Below are 16,689 nucleotides of genomic sequence, written 5' to 3'. Positions count from 1 at the left end.
TCTAGGTTATGAATTGTAGAAGCCTTTACATTCCACCCCTCCAAAGGCCTTTATCGCCTTTACGAAGATGACCTTTATTATTTTTTTTCTTTTGCATACATACAAATAAAACCTGCAGACTATTCGTTTCATACCCAGGTAGTTTGAATTTGTAGAGAATGGGATGTTTCAAGACTTCCTCCGCAAAATTTCCTACTGGTTCTTGGTCATTTATTATTGGAGGAACACCGCGTGGAATGGAAAAGCACTTTAGGAACAAGGATTATTATTATTATTATTATTATTATTATTATTACAACCTTACTCCAAACCCAAAGACCCAGATCTATCACCATGAAACGCGCTACCTCAGCGATACTACTTCTTAGGTCATTCCGCTGCTTATAGACGCCGGCTGAGCTATGCAGCCGCATACTACTACTACGCATAGTCGTAGTATACGGGTTCTCTACTGGTTTCCTCGAGGTATGCATCACTCCATTGAATTACATTAGAAGTGTCTGGCAAGCTACTTTGAATTGCTGCAAATTAGCATCGAGGTTGTTCTGGGTGTGAAAAGCCGTACACTTGGAACTACTAGATCAGGAGTCGGAAACTTTGATTTGTCAGTCTGAGAGATTGAACATTCTCCGCAAGTTGCCTGCTTCTTATCGTATCATATAAATAACTAACAATAACCCGGCAGTGTATCCGACGCATTTTCTGAATTTGCTTCTCTCAGATTTCGTGAATTCACAAAGAAGCTATGTCGTTATGTTCAATTAAAAATTATGACGTATTATATTCTTGAAACTCACTTGTTTTAACATTTTATGAACAGAAGTAGGCCTACTCCCATTAGAGACTAGTAGCTTCATGCATTATACGAGCCAACTTCTTTGCTGAAGGGAACTTGAATACCTTCCATTGTATTTCATCCCGATCAAAATTTTCCAGGTACAATACTTGCTTTGCTACCATATGTTATATCCTGGGTATCTCAACTGCACTTTTCCACTTTCCTTTTTAGGTACAGTAATTTTAATTAGAGTACCTAATTGGTTTCTGTTTGCATACCCAGTGCTGACCAGCAAACGCTGTTTGTACCCGAGATTTGGCAATGTCGTTCAATAAATTCCCAACGCCTGCTCGTTGCTTAAGGATCATATACGCTTCGGCTTGTTTACAAAACACTTATCGCCCTCTGGAAGAACTCACTTTTATGAAGTAAAATTATTTTGGTCTCACGCAAGTGATACTTAACGTAATGAAATCTCCCGTGGAGCGCAATGCATTGAGTAGATGGGACGACCTTGCAGTCGTTTGTCTGGACAATTATGCTTCTCATTTGGCATATACTATAGATATACACAGAAATAAATGCGGGTAACTTTATTACAATATTATATAATACTTATTCAAATAAACGCATTTCTGTTACGCTGAGGTTTTCGCAGCACGAACAGCAAAGAGCGACTGATGCTGATTGGTTGTGATGTAGACGGACCATTGTCTATTATGCATCCAAGGCCGAGGGGCCATTAACAGTATTGCCGACCGTAACAACGGAAGAAATATGTGAGGTGATATCCAAAAATGAAATCAGTTACAAACTGGTTCAAGTGGTTCTCACCTATCCTAAACAAATTAATTACAAAGACACTATAAAGACAGCAGGAGATAGAAACAAGTCCATTGTTCGCTCGTGTTGTGGCTAATAGCCGAGTTAACAAGGAAGGTAGATCTTACCTGTTCTTTCCGCGAACTCCAACACGCAGCACTGGAATCTGCGGAGCCTGCTCTGGTTGTGGAGCTTGGTGTGACCGGCACTTCTTCCTCCGTGGTTTCAATATCGACCGTCTCGTCGTCGCTGCCTTCAGGGTCAGGCTGAGTCCCGGCGTCGTGTTCCGGCTCAGGATCCGTGTCAGGCCGAGTTAGCGGGTACACGGGTCTGAACGCTGACGGGTAAAGCTTACCATCGGGGCTGCTAGTGGGATCTTGATGGAGAGCGCCGAGCTGGGGATGGATGTGTAGTGGACTGTCTTGAGGTGGAGCAGCGCCAAAGCCGAGGAGTGGCGCCCCCCTTTTGGCTCCCGCTAGCCATGGCAAGGCTGCGTACGGAGGGAACGGGAACTGGTGGTGTTTAATGGTACTGGCACTATGGTGCCACACGTAATCCATGACGAGGCTACGCGATAAGGGTAACGGCAAGTCCGGAAATGGCGGTACTCTAGGGGGCGGTGCTGGAAGAGTAGTAGCCGGAGGTGCAGAAAATGGTACCAATGGCGGGGCAGAGGATGGTGCGGGGTCATGCTGGACTTTTGGCTGCTTGGCGGCTGATGGAGTCGATGATGACCCATTGTGTTGCACAGCGGCTGCGGATGCCAAGAGACGCTTTCGGGTACCACCATTGAACATGGCCTTGACGTCCTCCCAAGCGTGCACCACTTCCTCTGGAGGATTTCCACTGAGTTTCATGTGCCGGCGCCAAGAATTGAAGTTAGCAGCATCCGGCTGGACATACTTTGAAGCAGGGCCGGTCCGGTGGGAGTGGAAGATGAACTTGTTGGGCGAGAAGAAGAGGCCACAAAACGTACACTTGATGCACTTGGCCCGTGATGAGTTATACCTGTTGAGGAAAATAAAGGCAACTGTCATAACTCCAAATTGAATAATGTCGGCTTAAAATCCTTTCCCACTCGAAAACAATTTTATTGACGTTTTATTTATTTTTTGGAAGGTATAACGTCTGGAAAAATGAAAAATACCAAAGAAATTATTTTTGCCACTTATTGGAATTTAGAATTTTGGATTGTGTTGAAATGTATTTGTTACAATTTGGCACTGAGGCTAATGAGCCTTTTTATGTACAGTAGCATCCACATTGAAAACAATTCAATTCGTCGCTGTTCGGACAAAGAGTTATATCTCACAATGCTCTTCCTATCCATTATATTCCTTAAGATAGGTCACGCCTGCTAGCCACATATTGATATGCAGTCCATCAGAACAATATTCGTTGTATTAATTTTCCTATGCTTACGTGTAAAGAAAAATGAGCCTACCGCATAGGAATAAAAGAGATATATGCTGAACGAGGAGGAGAGAGGCGGCGTACAGAAGGAGAGCGGTTTCAGCCTCACAAGGTCGGCCGCTAATGGAATGGTGAGAAAGCTGCGCTGTCATCTGGTAGGGGTGGTTGGGGGCTTCTTACGGGCCCCACGGTTAGGGCCGGTCGTGTCATCAATGGGAGGGCGGTCTTTTTCTCACCAGGGATGATGACATGGCCGGACAGCAGTAGTAGTAGGACGGTAGTTTATTTTGTGTTATTTGTTTATTTTATTTATTTATTTTTTATCCAGCGGGGTCGATGGACGTGGCATGTAGGGACTGAGGATGATTACTGTGGTGATTCTCCCTAGGGAGTGTCACTTTTCCGGAGTATCTGATGGACCTCATGGCATGCTCAAGGAGTCTCGTGTTTTTTTCCTTTTTCCTTTGTCCTTTTTTTTTGTAAGTTGTTTTTATTGTGAACACTTATTTGGGATGAACGCCTGTTATGCTCAAGAATAAATACAAAATAAAAAAAATACTCACGTGTAAAGAAAAATGAACCTTACCGTACCGCACTATAGGAATGTATGTTTGCATGACTTATTTACGCACTTCTACAGTATAATATACTTAAGGTTAATTTTCCTTTACACGTTAGCATACGAAAATGAGCACAACGAAAATTGTTCTGATGATCTGCATATCCATAAGTGGCTGGGAGGCGTGACCAGTCTTAAGGAAAATAATGGATAGGAAGAGCATTCTGAAATATGAACTTTTGCCCGAACAGCGACGAATTATTACAATAACAAAAAAGGAAAAAATTAAAATAAAATCTGAATTTTAAAATCTATTTTAAATCTGAAGAACATATGTAAACGATATACAGTGGTTAACCGTACGTATTAAACGCACTGCAACTGGTTAACTTGGTTGCAATAAGGAGCTATGCAGACGATAACAAGGAGTTCGTCTAATACGAGAATGAATAACTTGGTCAGATAAACGATTGTTTTAAACGTTCATTGCTACAACTTCATATAATAATTTATTTATCAATTAAGCTACAAGACCTGCCAATAAGAGATTGAATTCAAAGAGATAATACCAGACGATCACTCACCTTGCGGGTAGGAATGCTCCACGGCAGCCCCAGGCACACTCGTGATGCACAGCGAAAGCGAAGTCCTCGGGGAGGCGTGGCGGGGAGTTGTCCCCAAGGAAGGACTTGCAGAGGCGCTCCGCCTCGCGCCGTGTGATCATACCACAGCGACGTGATGACACGGGCATGGCGCCGGCGCGCCGCAGGATCTCCAGCTGTACAGGAGTGCACTGCACGCAAGTAATCCCTAATGCTACGCGTCTGTTGTGGATCTCGTTGTAGCTGTACTCTTTGAGCAGCGTGTTGGAGATCTGGGCTAGACACAGCCGCTCCTGGGACTCAATCACCAGCGATACGATGGGGATACCGTACAGTAACACCGTACCCACCTGGAACTCAAGTCATTCACATTAAACGATAGTAATTTATGTCTGAGCATACCCCTAAAGAAAGAAACCATTGGTTGCAATGCATTGCAAATGGTTAACTTGGTTGCAATAAGGAGCTATGCAGATGATGAACAAGGAGTTATTCTAATACGAGATGATTTAAAAAATAAATAATAAAGCTTTACATTAAATACGTTGAAGATAACAACAATGAAAAACATATCTGCATATTACGAACATTTAAGGCATCTGCATGTGTAAATTATTTAAAAAAGAAAATAATTCTTACAATCTTACCAATCTCTTAGCTATAAATTCTATAATTCTCTTAATTATAATACTCTGTAACTCTAATTTTGTGCAACATTAATTGTGCGGTACGGCATTTGTGGTTTGTGAGGAATAGCTAACAAGAAAAGAAAGGTTTACGGTGAAGCCGGGAGCTAATAAGATGGGAACGGATCTGTTTGAAATCTTACAAATCTCTTAGCTATAAATTCTATTATTATTCACTTTCGTGACTTGAGAACTTCAACACCATCATCCACCATTCAAATAATGTACAAAATTCTAAATGATCTACCCCTGGCATTGGGCAAGCATTGGACGGAGAAGTAATAAACATGGAACAGTAACGTTGGAGCCCTGTGGAGCCACGCGAGCTCTACAGCAGGTTGCTATCTCCTATCCTTCCAATTTATTTATTTGCCTACATCCCTGACCAGATGAATTTAAAATACCAGTTGGTCAGAGCGAAATTTATATAGTGAAATTAGGAGAAAGTGTTTAATTTCTCAAAATTAGCTACTCTATTTCTCCTCTCACTTCCATTTAAACAATCTGTTATGTCAGTTAAGTCTTGAGACTTGAGGGTTAGGTAAGGATAGAACTTGAAATCTAGAGTCATGCAAGGGATATTTTGATTTTGATATACCTAGGTATTTAACCGTCTCGAACTAGTGAGGGATTTTACAGGCGTTTGTCCCAAATTTGGGCAAATTTCACTCTAAATCAGCTAAAATCAAGGGTAAACGGATGGTCCTATAAAATTGAAGTGCACCATATGGCCTTGAAATTAAATTGTCTACAAGAAACATCATAGAATTATGCAATTTCTTCGTAACTCTAAGGGTTCTCGAGGAAATTTAGCTTTCTTGTGTTTTTGAGAATGGTCACCTTCACTAATGAATAGGCTACTCATTTCACGCGTAAGTACGGGTCACGTGAAGCCATGTTCGTCATCATTCTTGTAAAGTAGTTGTTCGTTTGTTAACAGGCCAGCTGAAAAATGAGTGCGCCATGGTGCGGAAAGTGTCAGGAGGCTACAGTTGTATTGTTGAGAGTACAAAGCGTGCTTGTCCATATTACTGAGAACTGCTCTGGGCTGTAGTTTAGTTATTCAGCCATTTAACATTATCATCGTCGTATTATATTTACAATCGAACATCGATATCTCGAACCTCCATTGCTCGAACTTTCAGTATCTCGAAGTAACTTAAATTTCCGAACCATTTGTCCTATTCCTCACTTGTATTTATTTTTATATTTCTCGAAATTCGGTTACACGAATTTCTCGATTTCTCGAAGCAAACATTTCCTCCCTTGAAGCAAGAAATACTCTGTAACTCGAATTTTGTGCAACATTCACTGTGCAATACGTCATTTGTGGTTTATGAGGAATAGTTAACAAGTAAAGAAAGGGTTACAGTGATGCTGGGAGCTAACATGATGGGAACCGAAAAACTAAAACTTCTGATGATCGGAAAATCGGCAAATCCTCTCTGTTTCTCGAGTGTGAATTAGTGACCGATCACGTAAGAAAGCAACCCTCGAAGTAGCGGATGACAAGCTCCATTTACGAACCTCGGCTGCGTGGTATTGACGAGAAGTTTTAACGTGAATGGAGGACAGGTTAACAGTAACAAACAGAAGAGACTAGCGGGTTTTTTCCGAAGGTGTTAACCAAGGTATGTTATGTTTCTTGTTTTACTACTGTATGTACTCTATCCTGTCTTCTAAAAAGTTACTATATAATAAGTGTTATAATTCAAGTGACGCCGTAAAATAGAGTTTGTTTCTATATCTTTAGGTAAGGTAAGGGTGTATTCTGCCCGAAGGTAGGTCCGAACCTCCGCAGAGGTGTTCCTGAGCAGGAGTTTACGTGCGGTAGGGTGGCCAGTTCCTTTCCGCTCCTCTATTCCCTTAACCCCCTCCCCTACCAACAGCGCGTGGCAACCCATCCAACTCCTGACCACGCCTAATGTTGCTTAACTTCGGAGATCTCACGGGATCCGGTGTTTCAACACGGCTACGGCCGTTGGCGTGTATCTTTAAATACTATTAAAATAATGCATTAAGTATATGGATCAATTGTGAGTTATACATGCTCGTAAACGGTATTCTCGATATCTCGAAATTTTGATAACTCGAAATAAAATTTAGCTTCCGAGGTGGTTCGAGATATCGAGTTTCCACTGTATATGCCGTGTTTCTATCTTTTTAATATTGCGTACACACGTTTAAGAGTCATACTTTTTTTGTAGTTGTTTTACGTCGCACCGACACAGATAGGTCTTACGGCGACGATGGGACAGCGAAGGGCTAGGAGTGGGAAGGAAGCGGCCGTGCCCTTAATTAAGGTACAGCCCCAGCATTTGCCTGGTGTGAAAATGAGAAACCACGGAAAACCATTTTCAGGGCTGCCGACAGTGGGGTTCGAACCTACTATCTCCCGAATACTGGATACTGGCCGCACTTAAGCGACTGCAGCTATCGAGCTCGGTACTTGAATCCTTGATCATAAATCTGTACCAGGATCGGGTACTTACAGTAGTATAAGTTGGGTGCTGCATTTTATATATCATCCGTAAAGAAACACATCACCATGCTGTTCCTAATAATAATTATCCTTAAGACAGGTCTCGCCTCTGAAGAAGGATAAGCAATCCGTCATAACAATGTTCGATGTGTTCATTTTCCTATTCAGAGATGTAAATGTTAAATGAACCATAGATAAAGTACATTTGAACCTCATTAATCCGAACCTCATTAGTCCGGACCTCGCTTAATCCGGACAGCCGTTTATTAATAACACACACATAAATGCAATTATTGCAGTATAAAGCTGAGTTACGAGCGCTATGTTGTAAATTACGTAGGAGGAGATCGTTGTAGTAGTAGTAGTAGTATTTATTAATGAACAAAACAGGCTTCCAGCCAAGATACATGTTCACAAAGCAATAATTCTATTAATAATAATAATAATAATAATAATAATAATAATAATAATAATAATAATAAACAAAAATCTACCTCAAAACAACTAATCTGGCCCTACCCTGACCTTGCATTCACCACATGGCCTTCACAACAGATTGTGCTGCAAGAACCGCTGACTGTACATTACAACAGTTTCGGCTCACGCCCTTGTAATCACTACTGCTTACTCCGCATTATTTGTTCCATGACCTAATTCCTCTGGATTCAAGTTAACCAAATGACAACAATTGCGTACAATACTCAATATCGCAATCGGTAAGACATTTACATTCCAAGATACCTAAACATTTACTCACTCACTACCTCACCACCTCAACAACGTTTGATATCACTTGGTCCTACTTAGCCTCCAGGCTCGAATTCAAACTACTTCACTATATCCACATCACCCACACTTCGCTAGCTTCTAAATTTTGCAACAAACTCCAACGACTGAATATCCTCATACTCTTAACCACTTCTCCCTTACATCCTGACATATCGTCCTATGCCCCTTCCTCTTCCATTTTTTTCACACAGGAATATTTACCGCACATAAATACCTGTTCAGTTCTCCTCCGTTTTCCCATTCCTTAATAATCCACCTTTTAATACCCTGCTCATCCCCTTTACCTAAAATTTTCCGATGTTTGGCACTCAATAAACTATTTCTAATCTTATTTGTTTCTTCACTCTTACCTAATAACTGAAAATCACCGTTCTCCGCCCCACAAAGTATACATACTGCCTTCTCTCTACCTCTTAGCCACCCCGTATTTTTATGTAACCCCAACAACCACCATACCAATCCTCTCCTTCTCAACCTATCCACGTATCTAATATTTATCCCCGTTACTTCCTCAACTTTATTAAAAACACTAAGGGAACTTCTTAATCTACTTTCGGCCAATAATTTCTGCCTACCCAGATCTCTAATCCTCTTTACCAGTACCTTCATCCCTCTAGCTTCTGTCTTCGTCCACACCTCTTCCCACATGTACCCCAGGCCTATCATCTCCAAGTATCCCTTAATTTTATCTAGCCAGCATCCCTTATACATACTCTTCCTTAGTTGTTCGTACGCGGCCTGTAATACCCTCCCTCCTTCCTGTCTTTTCAAATTCATCCAATATCTAACTATTCTTTTCACACACTCAGATTCCAAATCCTCCCCACACATTAATTCCACCCCTGCATTGGCTGTGCACATCGGGAGCCCCATCACCATCTTATCGAAATTAGTAATAATTCGTCTTAACTCAACTCTTTTGTCATCCATCCCCCAAACTTCAACGCCATGCAATACCCTCCCGAAAATCACCGATCTTATAACTAACCTCAGGGTTTTATAACTGATACCCGTATATTTCGCTAGCAAGTTTTTGACTGAGGCTAGGCCGGCCAACCCTCTGTTCCTCGCCCTTCTAATATGATCATTCCAGGTGCCTTTACTATTAATAATGACTCCTAGATATTCTAACTAGCTTACCAGTTCCAACCTTTCTCCCTGCACAACCCATTTCCCGTCATCCCTTCTTCCCTTGTGTGCCTGGGCTATTAGAATTTTAGATTTATTCCCATTAATTTTCAAGGCCCATTTCTTCGCAAAACCCGTCACTGCATTTAAAGCCTTCTGCATCCCCCCTGGGGTTAGAGTCATCAAAATCACATCATCAGCAAAAATCAATCATGGGACCTCCACCCCATTAATTACCGGCACTACCCAATTGCTTGCCCCATGCCCCTCAAAGATCGTTAGCAAATAAAATAAACAAAATTGGCGATAATTTGCACCCCTGCCTTAAGCCCACCTTGGACACTAATGGTCTGCTCAACCTATCGTCTCCCAATTTTACACAGAACCTGACTACCCTATATATCCCCTCTACTGCCCTCATAATTTGTCCCGTAACTCCCAACCTTCCCAGTTTCTTTAATCCTTATCCACCTTATCAAACGCCTTTTCAAAATCGATTGCCGGCTGATACACCTTCCTTCTTGACAGGATCCTATACTTTTCCAGGACTGTCATCATTATCATGATATTATCCACTGTTCTTTTCTTTCTTCTAAATCCTCCTTGGATTTCTTTTCTGCCCATTCACTCAAACTGTTCGCCAACACCCCTGTGTAAATTTTACTTCAGGAATCTAACAGAGATATTCCTCTATAATTATTCAAACTGTTTTCATTACCCTTCCCCTTATATATTGGACATACAGTTCCTGTTTCCCATTCCTTCGGGTACTTCCCTGATCAAAGATCTTATTAAATAGTTTCACTATGCCTTCTATCATTGTCTCATTTTTGCTCATTTCTTTCCAAAACTTATTATTGATCCCATTACAACCCCCTGCAGACCTGCCCCTGTTTCTTTTTATCACTCTTAAGTTTTCCTTCCTCGTAATTTCCTTGTCCAGATCGTAATTTGCCACTCTTCTATTTCCTCAAATTACTTCATCCCCCGTCTTCCTCCAGCATTCTTCCTCCTCACCCGCGAGTAATTAACCAAAGTAGCTCACCCACTGTACATCTCCAATGCTCTTTACCTCTAGACTCCTTCCACCCTTTATTATTCTGTTAATCCTTTCCCAAACTTTTTCAATGCTGTTAGTCTTACATTCTTTATATATTCCTTCCTCAACTTCCCTTTCTGCACCCCGACCCTTCTTTCTATACTCGTGTAACGCACCCAGCACCCTCCTCTGCATTCCTTCACACTCTCTATTAAACCATTCTTCACCCTCTTTCTTTTTCTTCCTTCTACATTCTACCTCCTGTGCTATCATCTTTATTGGATGTAGCATCGATTCCAAGGCTTTATCAATATTATTCTCCTCTAACGCACCTTCCCAACCATATTTCAGAAATTGTAATTCCTCTATTACTACCCTATCCTTATCCCAATCCCGTCCCACTTTCTCTGTCTATTTATACTTGTTATATCCACTCCCTAATTTATCCTTCATCTCAACTTTCTTCCTTATATGCGTCTCTTCTCCCCTTTTCAACATAACCCACACTGGGAAATGGTGTGTTTCAACCCAGTCGCCTACTTCCATCCTTACAATATCCTCCAACACTCCTTCCGAGCTTAAAACAATATCTATCACACTACCTCCCTTCTCAGTAACATAAGTCAATTTCCCCTTACTGTCACCCTCCATCCATTCAGAATATACAAATTTCCCTGAGCGCACATCTCTAGGAGTTTCTCCCCATAGCTGTTGATAATTTTATCCTCACTACTTCTATTTTTCAACATACACCTTCCATCCTCCCTACCATATACTGGGCTCTGTTCCCCTATTCTAGCGTTCCAGTCTCCGAATAACAACATATCTTCTTCTCCTGCAAACTTCTCTCTTATCATACTAATATCCTCCAATAAATCTTCAAAAAGATACTTTTTTGCATATGGTGAACTACTAGGATGGCAATATACGAACGCCAGATTTATTTTCTTCTCCCTTCTCTCTACCCCTCCCATATTCAATCTCAACCATATGATTTCTTTCATATCTGTCTCTATATCCTCCACCAGTTCACTGATTTCTTCCCTAATTAATACTATCATCCCTCCTGGTGCGTGTCCCTTAGTCCTCTCCTTTCTTCTATATTTATAATTAATCACAAACCCCTTCCATGAGCTTTCTCGTAGCGTAATGGCAAACGTGCTGAGCTCATAATACGAGGTATGCAGGTTCGGGTCTTCAGAGGAGATCGTTGAAAGTGTGATAGTTGGAGAAAGCTCTGAAATGGATGACCAGGATGAAGCAGGTTACATTATTAAACCAAAGCTAAAACTCAGTGAAATTAAAGACCACCTAAACATTGTAATTAAATACGTTGAAGATAACAACGATGAAAACATAACTGCATATTACGAGTATCTGAGGCATCTGCATGTGTAAATTATTTTAAAAAAGCGAAGTCATCTCCGTACAGGCCGTGAAGGTCGTTGGAGGGTTGGAAGGACAATGCTTCCACTATCCGTAACCTTGGCACTTGAGCTTCACATCCGACCGCTTTTTGCCCCAGGAATTAACCCGGTACTCCTTTTTGGAGCAGGCTGAGTGAACGTCACGGCCATGTGCACCTCCGGAAGTGGAAATCTCGTTTCTTATATTTTACAACTTCCTGACGGGGATTCGAACCCACGTCCTTCCGGGCAAACCGAATACGCCTTTACTGCCTCGTGCAGGCAGTCCGTATGTATAAATTATTCAAGAGATTAATGTCAAATTAAGACAACAAAAGATGAGCAGTTTCTTCAAACCAGTAAGCATGCAAAGTACGGTCAGTGAAGGTGTGCGAAGATTGCTTTGTTCTAATTCTGTACTGCACTAGTTATTCTGTATTTTGTAGGGTCTAATACTGTATTGCATTAGGGGCATATATCTTCTTCTTCTTTATCCGTTTACCCTCCAGGGTCGGTTATTCCCTCGGACTCAGCCAGGGATCACACCTCTACCGCCTCAAGGGCAATGTCCTGGAGCTTCAGACTCTGGGTCGGGGGATGCAAATAGCGAGGATGACAGGTACCTCGCCCAGGCGGCCTCACCTGCTATGCTGAACACGGGGCCTGGCGGGGGGATGGGAAAATTGGAAGGGATAGACAAGGAAGAGGGAATAAAGTGGCCGTGGCCTTAAGTTAGGTAGTATACCGGCATTTACCTGGAAGAGAATTGGGAAACCACGAAAAACCACTTCGAGGACGGCTGAGGTGGGAATTGAACCCACCGCTACTCAGTTGTCCTCCCGAGGCTGTATGTATCCCGTTCCAGTCCTCTTACCACTTTTCAAATTTCGTGCCAGAGCCGGGAATCGAACCCGGGAGTGGCAGCTAATCATGCTAACCACTACACCTCAGAGGTGGACATTGTTACTTATACGATATTTAATTAGTACTTTAAACAATGTTAGAATCTACCTTTTAAGTTAATTCCATTAATTGTAATACTTCTGCTAAAAATGAGGAAATGCGGGTAGTACCGCAGCGTGGTATGGCTAATACCGCTGTAGTCCGTGAATTAATTGCCAATGCACTGCAAGTATTATTACTTAAAAGTAGGGATAAGTATTGTAGAAGTACTCACCTTAAAGAAACTTGTCTTCCAAACACAATAAATAGAATTTATAAATAGAAATAGTATTTACTGAAGTTTCTTGGGTGGTTTAGTGCACAATTTACAACATTAATGTCAGAGCACAGGATGTTTAGAGGACATAACTTTCTCCTCATGCTGGGATAAAGCAACAGTAGAGCTATATTTAGGTTACTGCCGATTAGTTGTAGTGTGGATTTAACCAGGCTCTCCTATAAGTGCAGCCTTTTTATTGGCAAAACGTAGGTAGAGTTCCATATGTTAAGTAACCGAAAAATGTCTGTGGATAAACACACCTTCCTTTCGGTCGTGTTTGCACTCGAGCAGTTAGTGATGTTCATCTGATCAAATTGTTTGTTCATCAGGAAGTACTAACTGCAATTACAGCTGAATTTCACGAATAATAATGATGTTTTTCTATATTTAGGACAGCTATGCGCGCTTTAAATCTAAACATCTACAGCAATATTCTACTACCACTATCTGAAATCCATTAGAAAACAGATAAAGACAATCATAAACTAGCTATTTCATCCTTACTCACTGAACATGAAGAGCTATGCGACTGGAACCAATTACTTACCTCCTCACAAAAGTGTTGTAAAAGTAAGAGAATTAATTATATGACTAGCAAATTGTCTTGTTGGCAAAGCCTGCTGAACTCTACTCGATATGAATTGTCTTGCGGGTTGCATACTAGATGTGTAATAGGCACCAGCAGAGACGTGGCTATCTCTGATTTTAACAAACATCATATTTCTTGTGATCTTGTTCTGGCCCCGCGGTGTACAGGTAGCGAGTTTGCGTTTTATTTGGAGGTCCTGGGTTTGATTTACGGCCACGTCAGGGAATTTTACCTGGATATGAAGGCTTGTTCGAGGTCAGCTCAGCCTGGGGAGCTATCTGACGGTGAGATAGCAGTCCCGACTAGAAATTCTAGAATACCGGTGGTGAGGAGTCGCTGATCATGCCTCATAATCTTGGGGGGGGGATTAACGATCAGTTGCTTAGTAGGCCTATCAGAACTGTACCACCACAACGTTCGGTTTGGTTTGTGATCCTGTACTTAAACTACATTCAAGCTAGCCTTAAAACAGGATGTTGATAGTTTCTTTATTCATGTAAGTTAAACAACGTTTGTTGAAGTAGAAATCATGGTAAACGAAAAATAGTAACGCTTTTCGTTGGGTCGTTACATCGATATAGACGTCGTGGTAACACTTTCCCATTACATACATACATACATACATACATACATACATACATACATACATACATACATATATGGACAATGCTTCTCTGTATTCATTGCTGAAACTGGTTGTAAAAGTGACTTCTGTAGTACCAAAATGATGTTTCTAGGTTAGTAACAATAGTCAGGATAGAAATATAGTGCATGGTTCAATTCCTTGCGTGCCAGTTATGTTTAAAATGTATTTCAATATGCTAGTTATAATTATAAATATACTGTAGGAGTGAGTAAATATGTCATGCAAACAGAAATTCCTACAGGACGACACGGTAAGGGCCGTTTTCCTTTTCACATTAGCATAGAAATTCCAACGAAAAATATTCTGATGGACTACATAGCAACACGTGGCTGAGAGGCGTGAAAAGTTTTAAGATACGTGGTATTAGAACTAGGCCATCGATTTATTCTTCAGAGTTCCTTTTTATCAAGTGATTTTCTCTCGCGGAATTGGGAACATTGTTCTGTTTCTTTGTTTACAGGTTGGGTTTACAGTTTTCTGCTGGCCAGTTCTAGTCCTTTTTTTGCTATTGGCTTTACGTCGCACCGACACAGATAGGTCTTATGGCGACGATGGGACAAGGAAAGAGCTAGGACTGGGAAGGAAGCGGCCGTGTCCTTAATTAAGGTACAGCCCTAGCATTTGACTCGTGTGAAAATGGAAAACCGCGGAAACCCATTTTCAGGGCTACCGACAGTGGGGTTCGAACCCACTATCTCCCGAATACTGGATACTGGCCGCACTTAAGGGACTGCAGCTATCGAGCTCGGTAGTTTTAAGTCTTAGGGCCTACTGGTTTTGTTGACTGTCAGGATATCATATAGAGTGCGTATGCATGAAATGCTCCAGAAAAGAAAAGAAAACGAATTGGCTTGTGAGTGGTAGATTACAACGAAAAGATGCACCAGAGTGAAACTCTTCATAAAAACCGTCGATTTATTGAGGTTTGATTTCTCAATTTAATACCATTCAAATTGTTCTCTGATTAAGGAGTTTTAACCTTTATAGTGCTAGCAATGATATGTTGTTGTTGTTGTTATTGTTTGAATAGTTCTTCTTACTACGTGCCTTTAGTGAGTTGTATGTGACGGGTGGCAGTATCTTGTGTATCGATTTCATAGAGAAAGTATGCAATTCCAAATTACGTTGCCAAGGAACAGTTATAACTTATTAACTCTTTTCCGGACAATGAATATTTAAATTTCATGACTTCTCCGACAACATACGTGATTGTGAGAATCACGATGGTGGTGGTGGTGGTGGTGATTATTTATGAAGACCAAAACAATAATAAGGATGTATGCCGCTGAACGTGTCTTGATAGTGTGAGGGATAGCGACAACAACAATTCTAAGTGCTTTACTTATCTTCAACATACAATAACTTCTAAAATGGTGAACATTTTCCTGTGATATTTTCTTAGCTTACATCCTTCGAGATATGGATTGCAAAGAAATTGGAATACTTCGTTTAGGACTTGAATTTTGATATTCTTTCTGTATTTCCGTTTGAAATGTCAATTTTGCACGTCAACAAAGTGTTTTGACCCTTTTTTTAATATTTAGGAGTGTAAAACAAATCAAACCCTATGGCGCTATAGTCCCGATGGGGCCTATCAAGCGACCTCTGCTCAACCCTGCAGATTTTAAGGTGACGCTTGGTCTACGCAACAATCCTCTCGGCCGTCATTCTTGGCTTACTAAGCCGTGGTTGCCATTTCACCCTCACATAGCTCCTCAGTTGATCTCACGTACGCTGAGTATACCTCGAATAAGCTCTTAGATCCTGATAAAAATCTCCGGCCTGGCTGGGAATCGAACACGAGACTTTTCGGGGAGAGATATGCTCCCTACCCGTAGACCGTGGGATTGGCGAGTATTAATGTACACAAATAAATATCAGAAGTAACTTTGTACATTTGTTAACATTTTGATCATGTTTCAGGTCAAGTAGAAACCTACAAAATGCTGGAAATCAGTTTGGCATTCTGGGAACATTCTGAGAATCTTAGCGTGGTAACTAACAGAGCGAGTGGCAATGAACGCATCTGACGCTTAAGGTTATGTCTGTATATAATTTGCTATGTTTTGGAATACATGAAGATATTTCCTGCGTTTGCTTGAACCATTGAAGTCAAAGAACTGACGAGCACCTAGTTCATACCACACTACGTCATTATCCTATTATCAGTGCCCACCATGTTCTCTCACCTGATTGTTCGCTTTGGAACTCATCTGCTGAGTGGCAGAGAGTTTCTCTTCTTTGGATGAAGCACGGCCCTCGGTCACGTGGCTGCCTGCCATGGGAATCCCCGCAGCGGCCTCCATCTTACTGATGACCAGTTGCTAGAACGACTCGCGTCGCCAGCCTGCATAAAGAAGTAAATGTTATTCTGCGCAAAACATGTATAGAGTCATACAATAGTTATTGGTGCAATGTCAGTTAATAAGTTATTGATAGAATTGCAGAAAATATTTCTGTTTATTTTAATTTCCTTGCAGTGAGGTGCGTAAGGCACTACGTTTATTTCTAGATGGAGCATTCTCGTG

General features: G+C 41.3%; 1 protein-coding gene across 1 annotated transcript in view; it reads right to left on the bottom strand.

Moving 5' to 3' along the window:
• Positions 1-16,467, bottom strand: part of fuss (fussel) — a 40,244-nt gene extending 23,777 nt beyond the window's left edge. Inside the window, exons 1-3 of the mRNA XM_068225108.1 lie at positions 16,351-16,467; positions 4,157-4,524; positions 1,729-2,608 (exon numbers count right to left, since the gene is read on the bottom strand). Coding sequence (XP_068081209.1) covers positions 1,729-2,608; positions 4,157-4,524; positions 16,351-16,467 — 1,365 coding nt within the window. The remainder of the gene's footprint in view (positions 1-1,728; positions 2,609-4,156; positions 4,525-16,350) is intronic.
• Positions 16,468-16,689: the final 222 nt, after the last annotated feature.

The sequence above is a fragment of the Anabrus simplex genome, chromosome 1, assembly GCF_040414725.1.
Source record: "Anabrus simplex isolate iqAnaSimp1 chromosome 1, ASM4041472v1, whole genome shotgun sequence".
Taxonomy (NCBI): Eukaryota; Metazoa; Arthropoda; class Insecta; order Orthoptera; family Tettigoniidae; genus Anabrus; species Anabrus simplex.
Note: the sequence above shows the minus strand (reverse complement) of the source record. Positions and strands in the feature narration are given on the sequence as shown.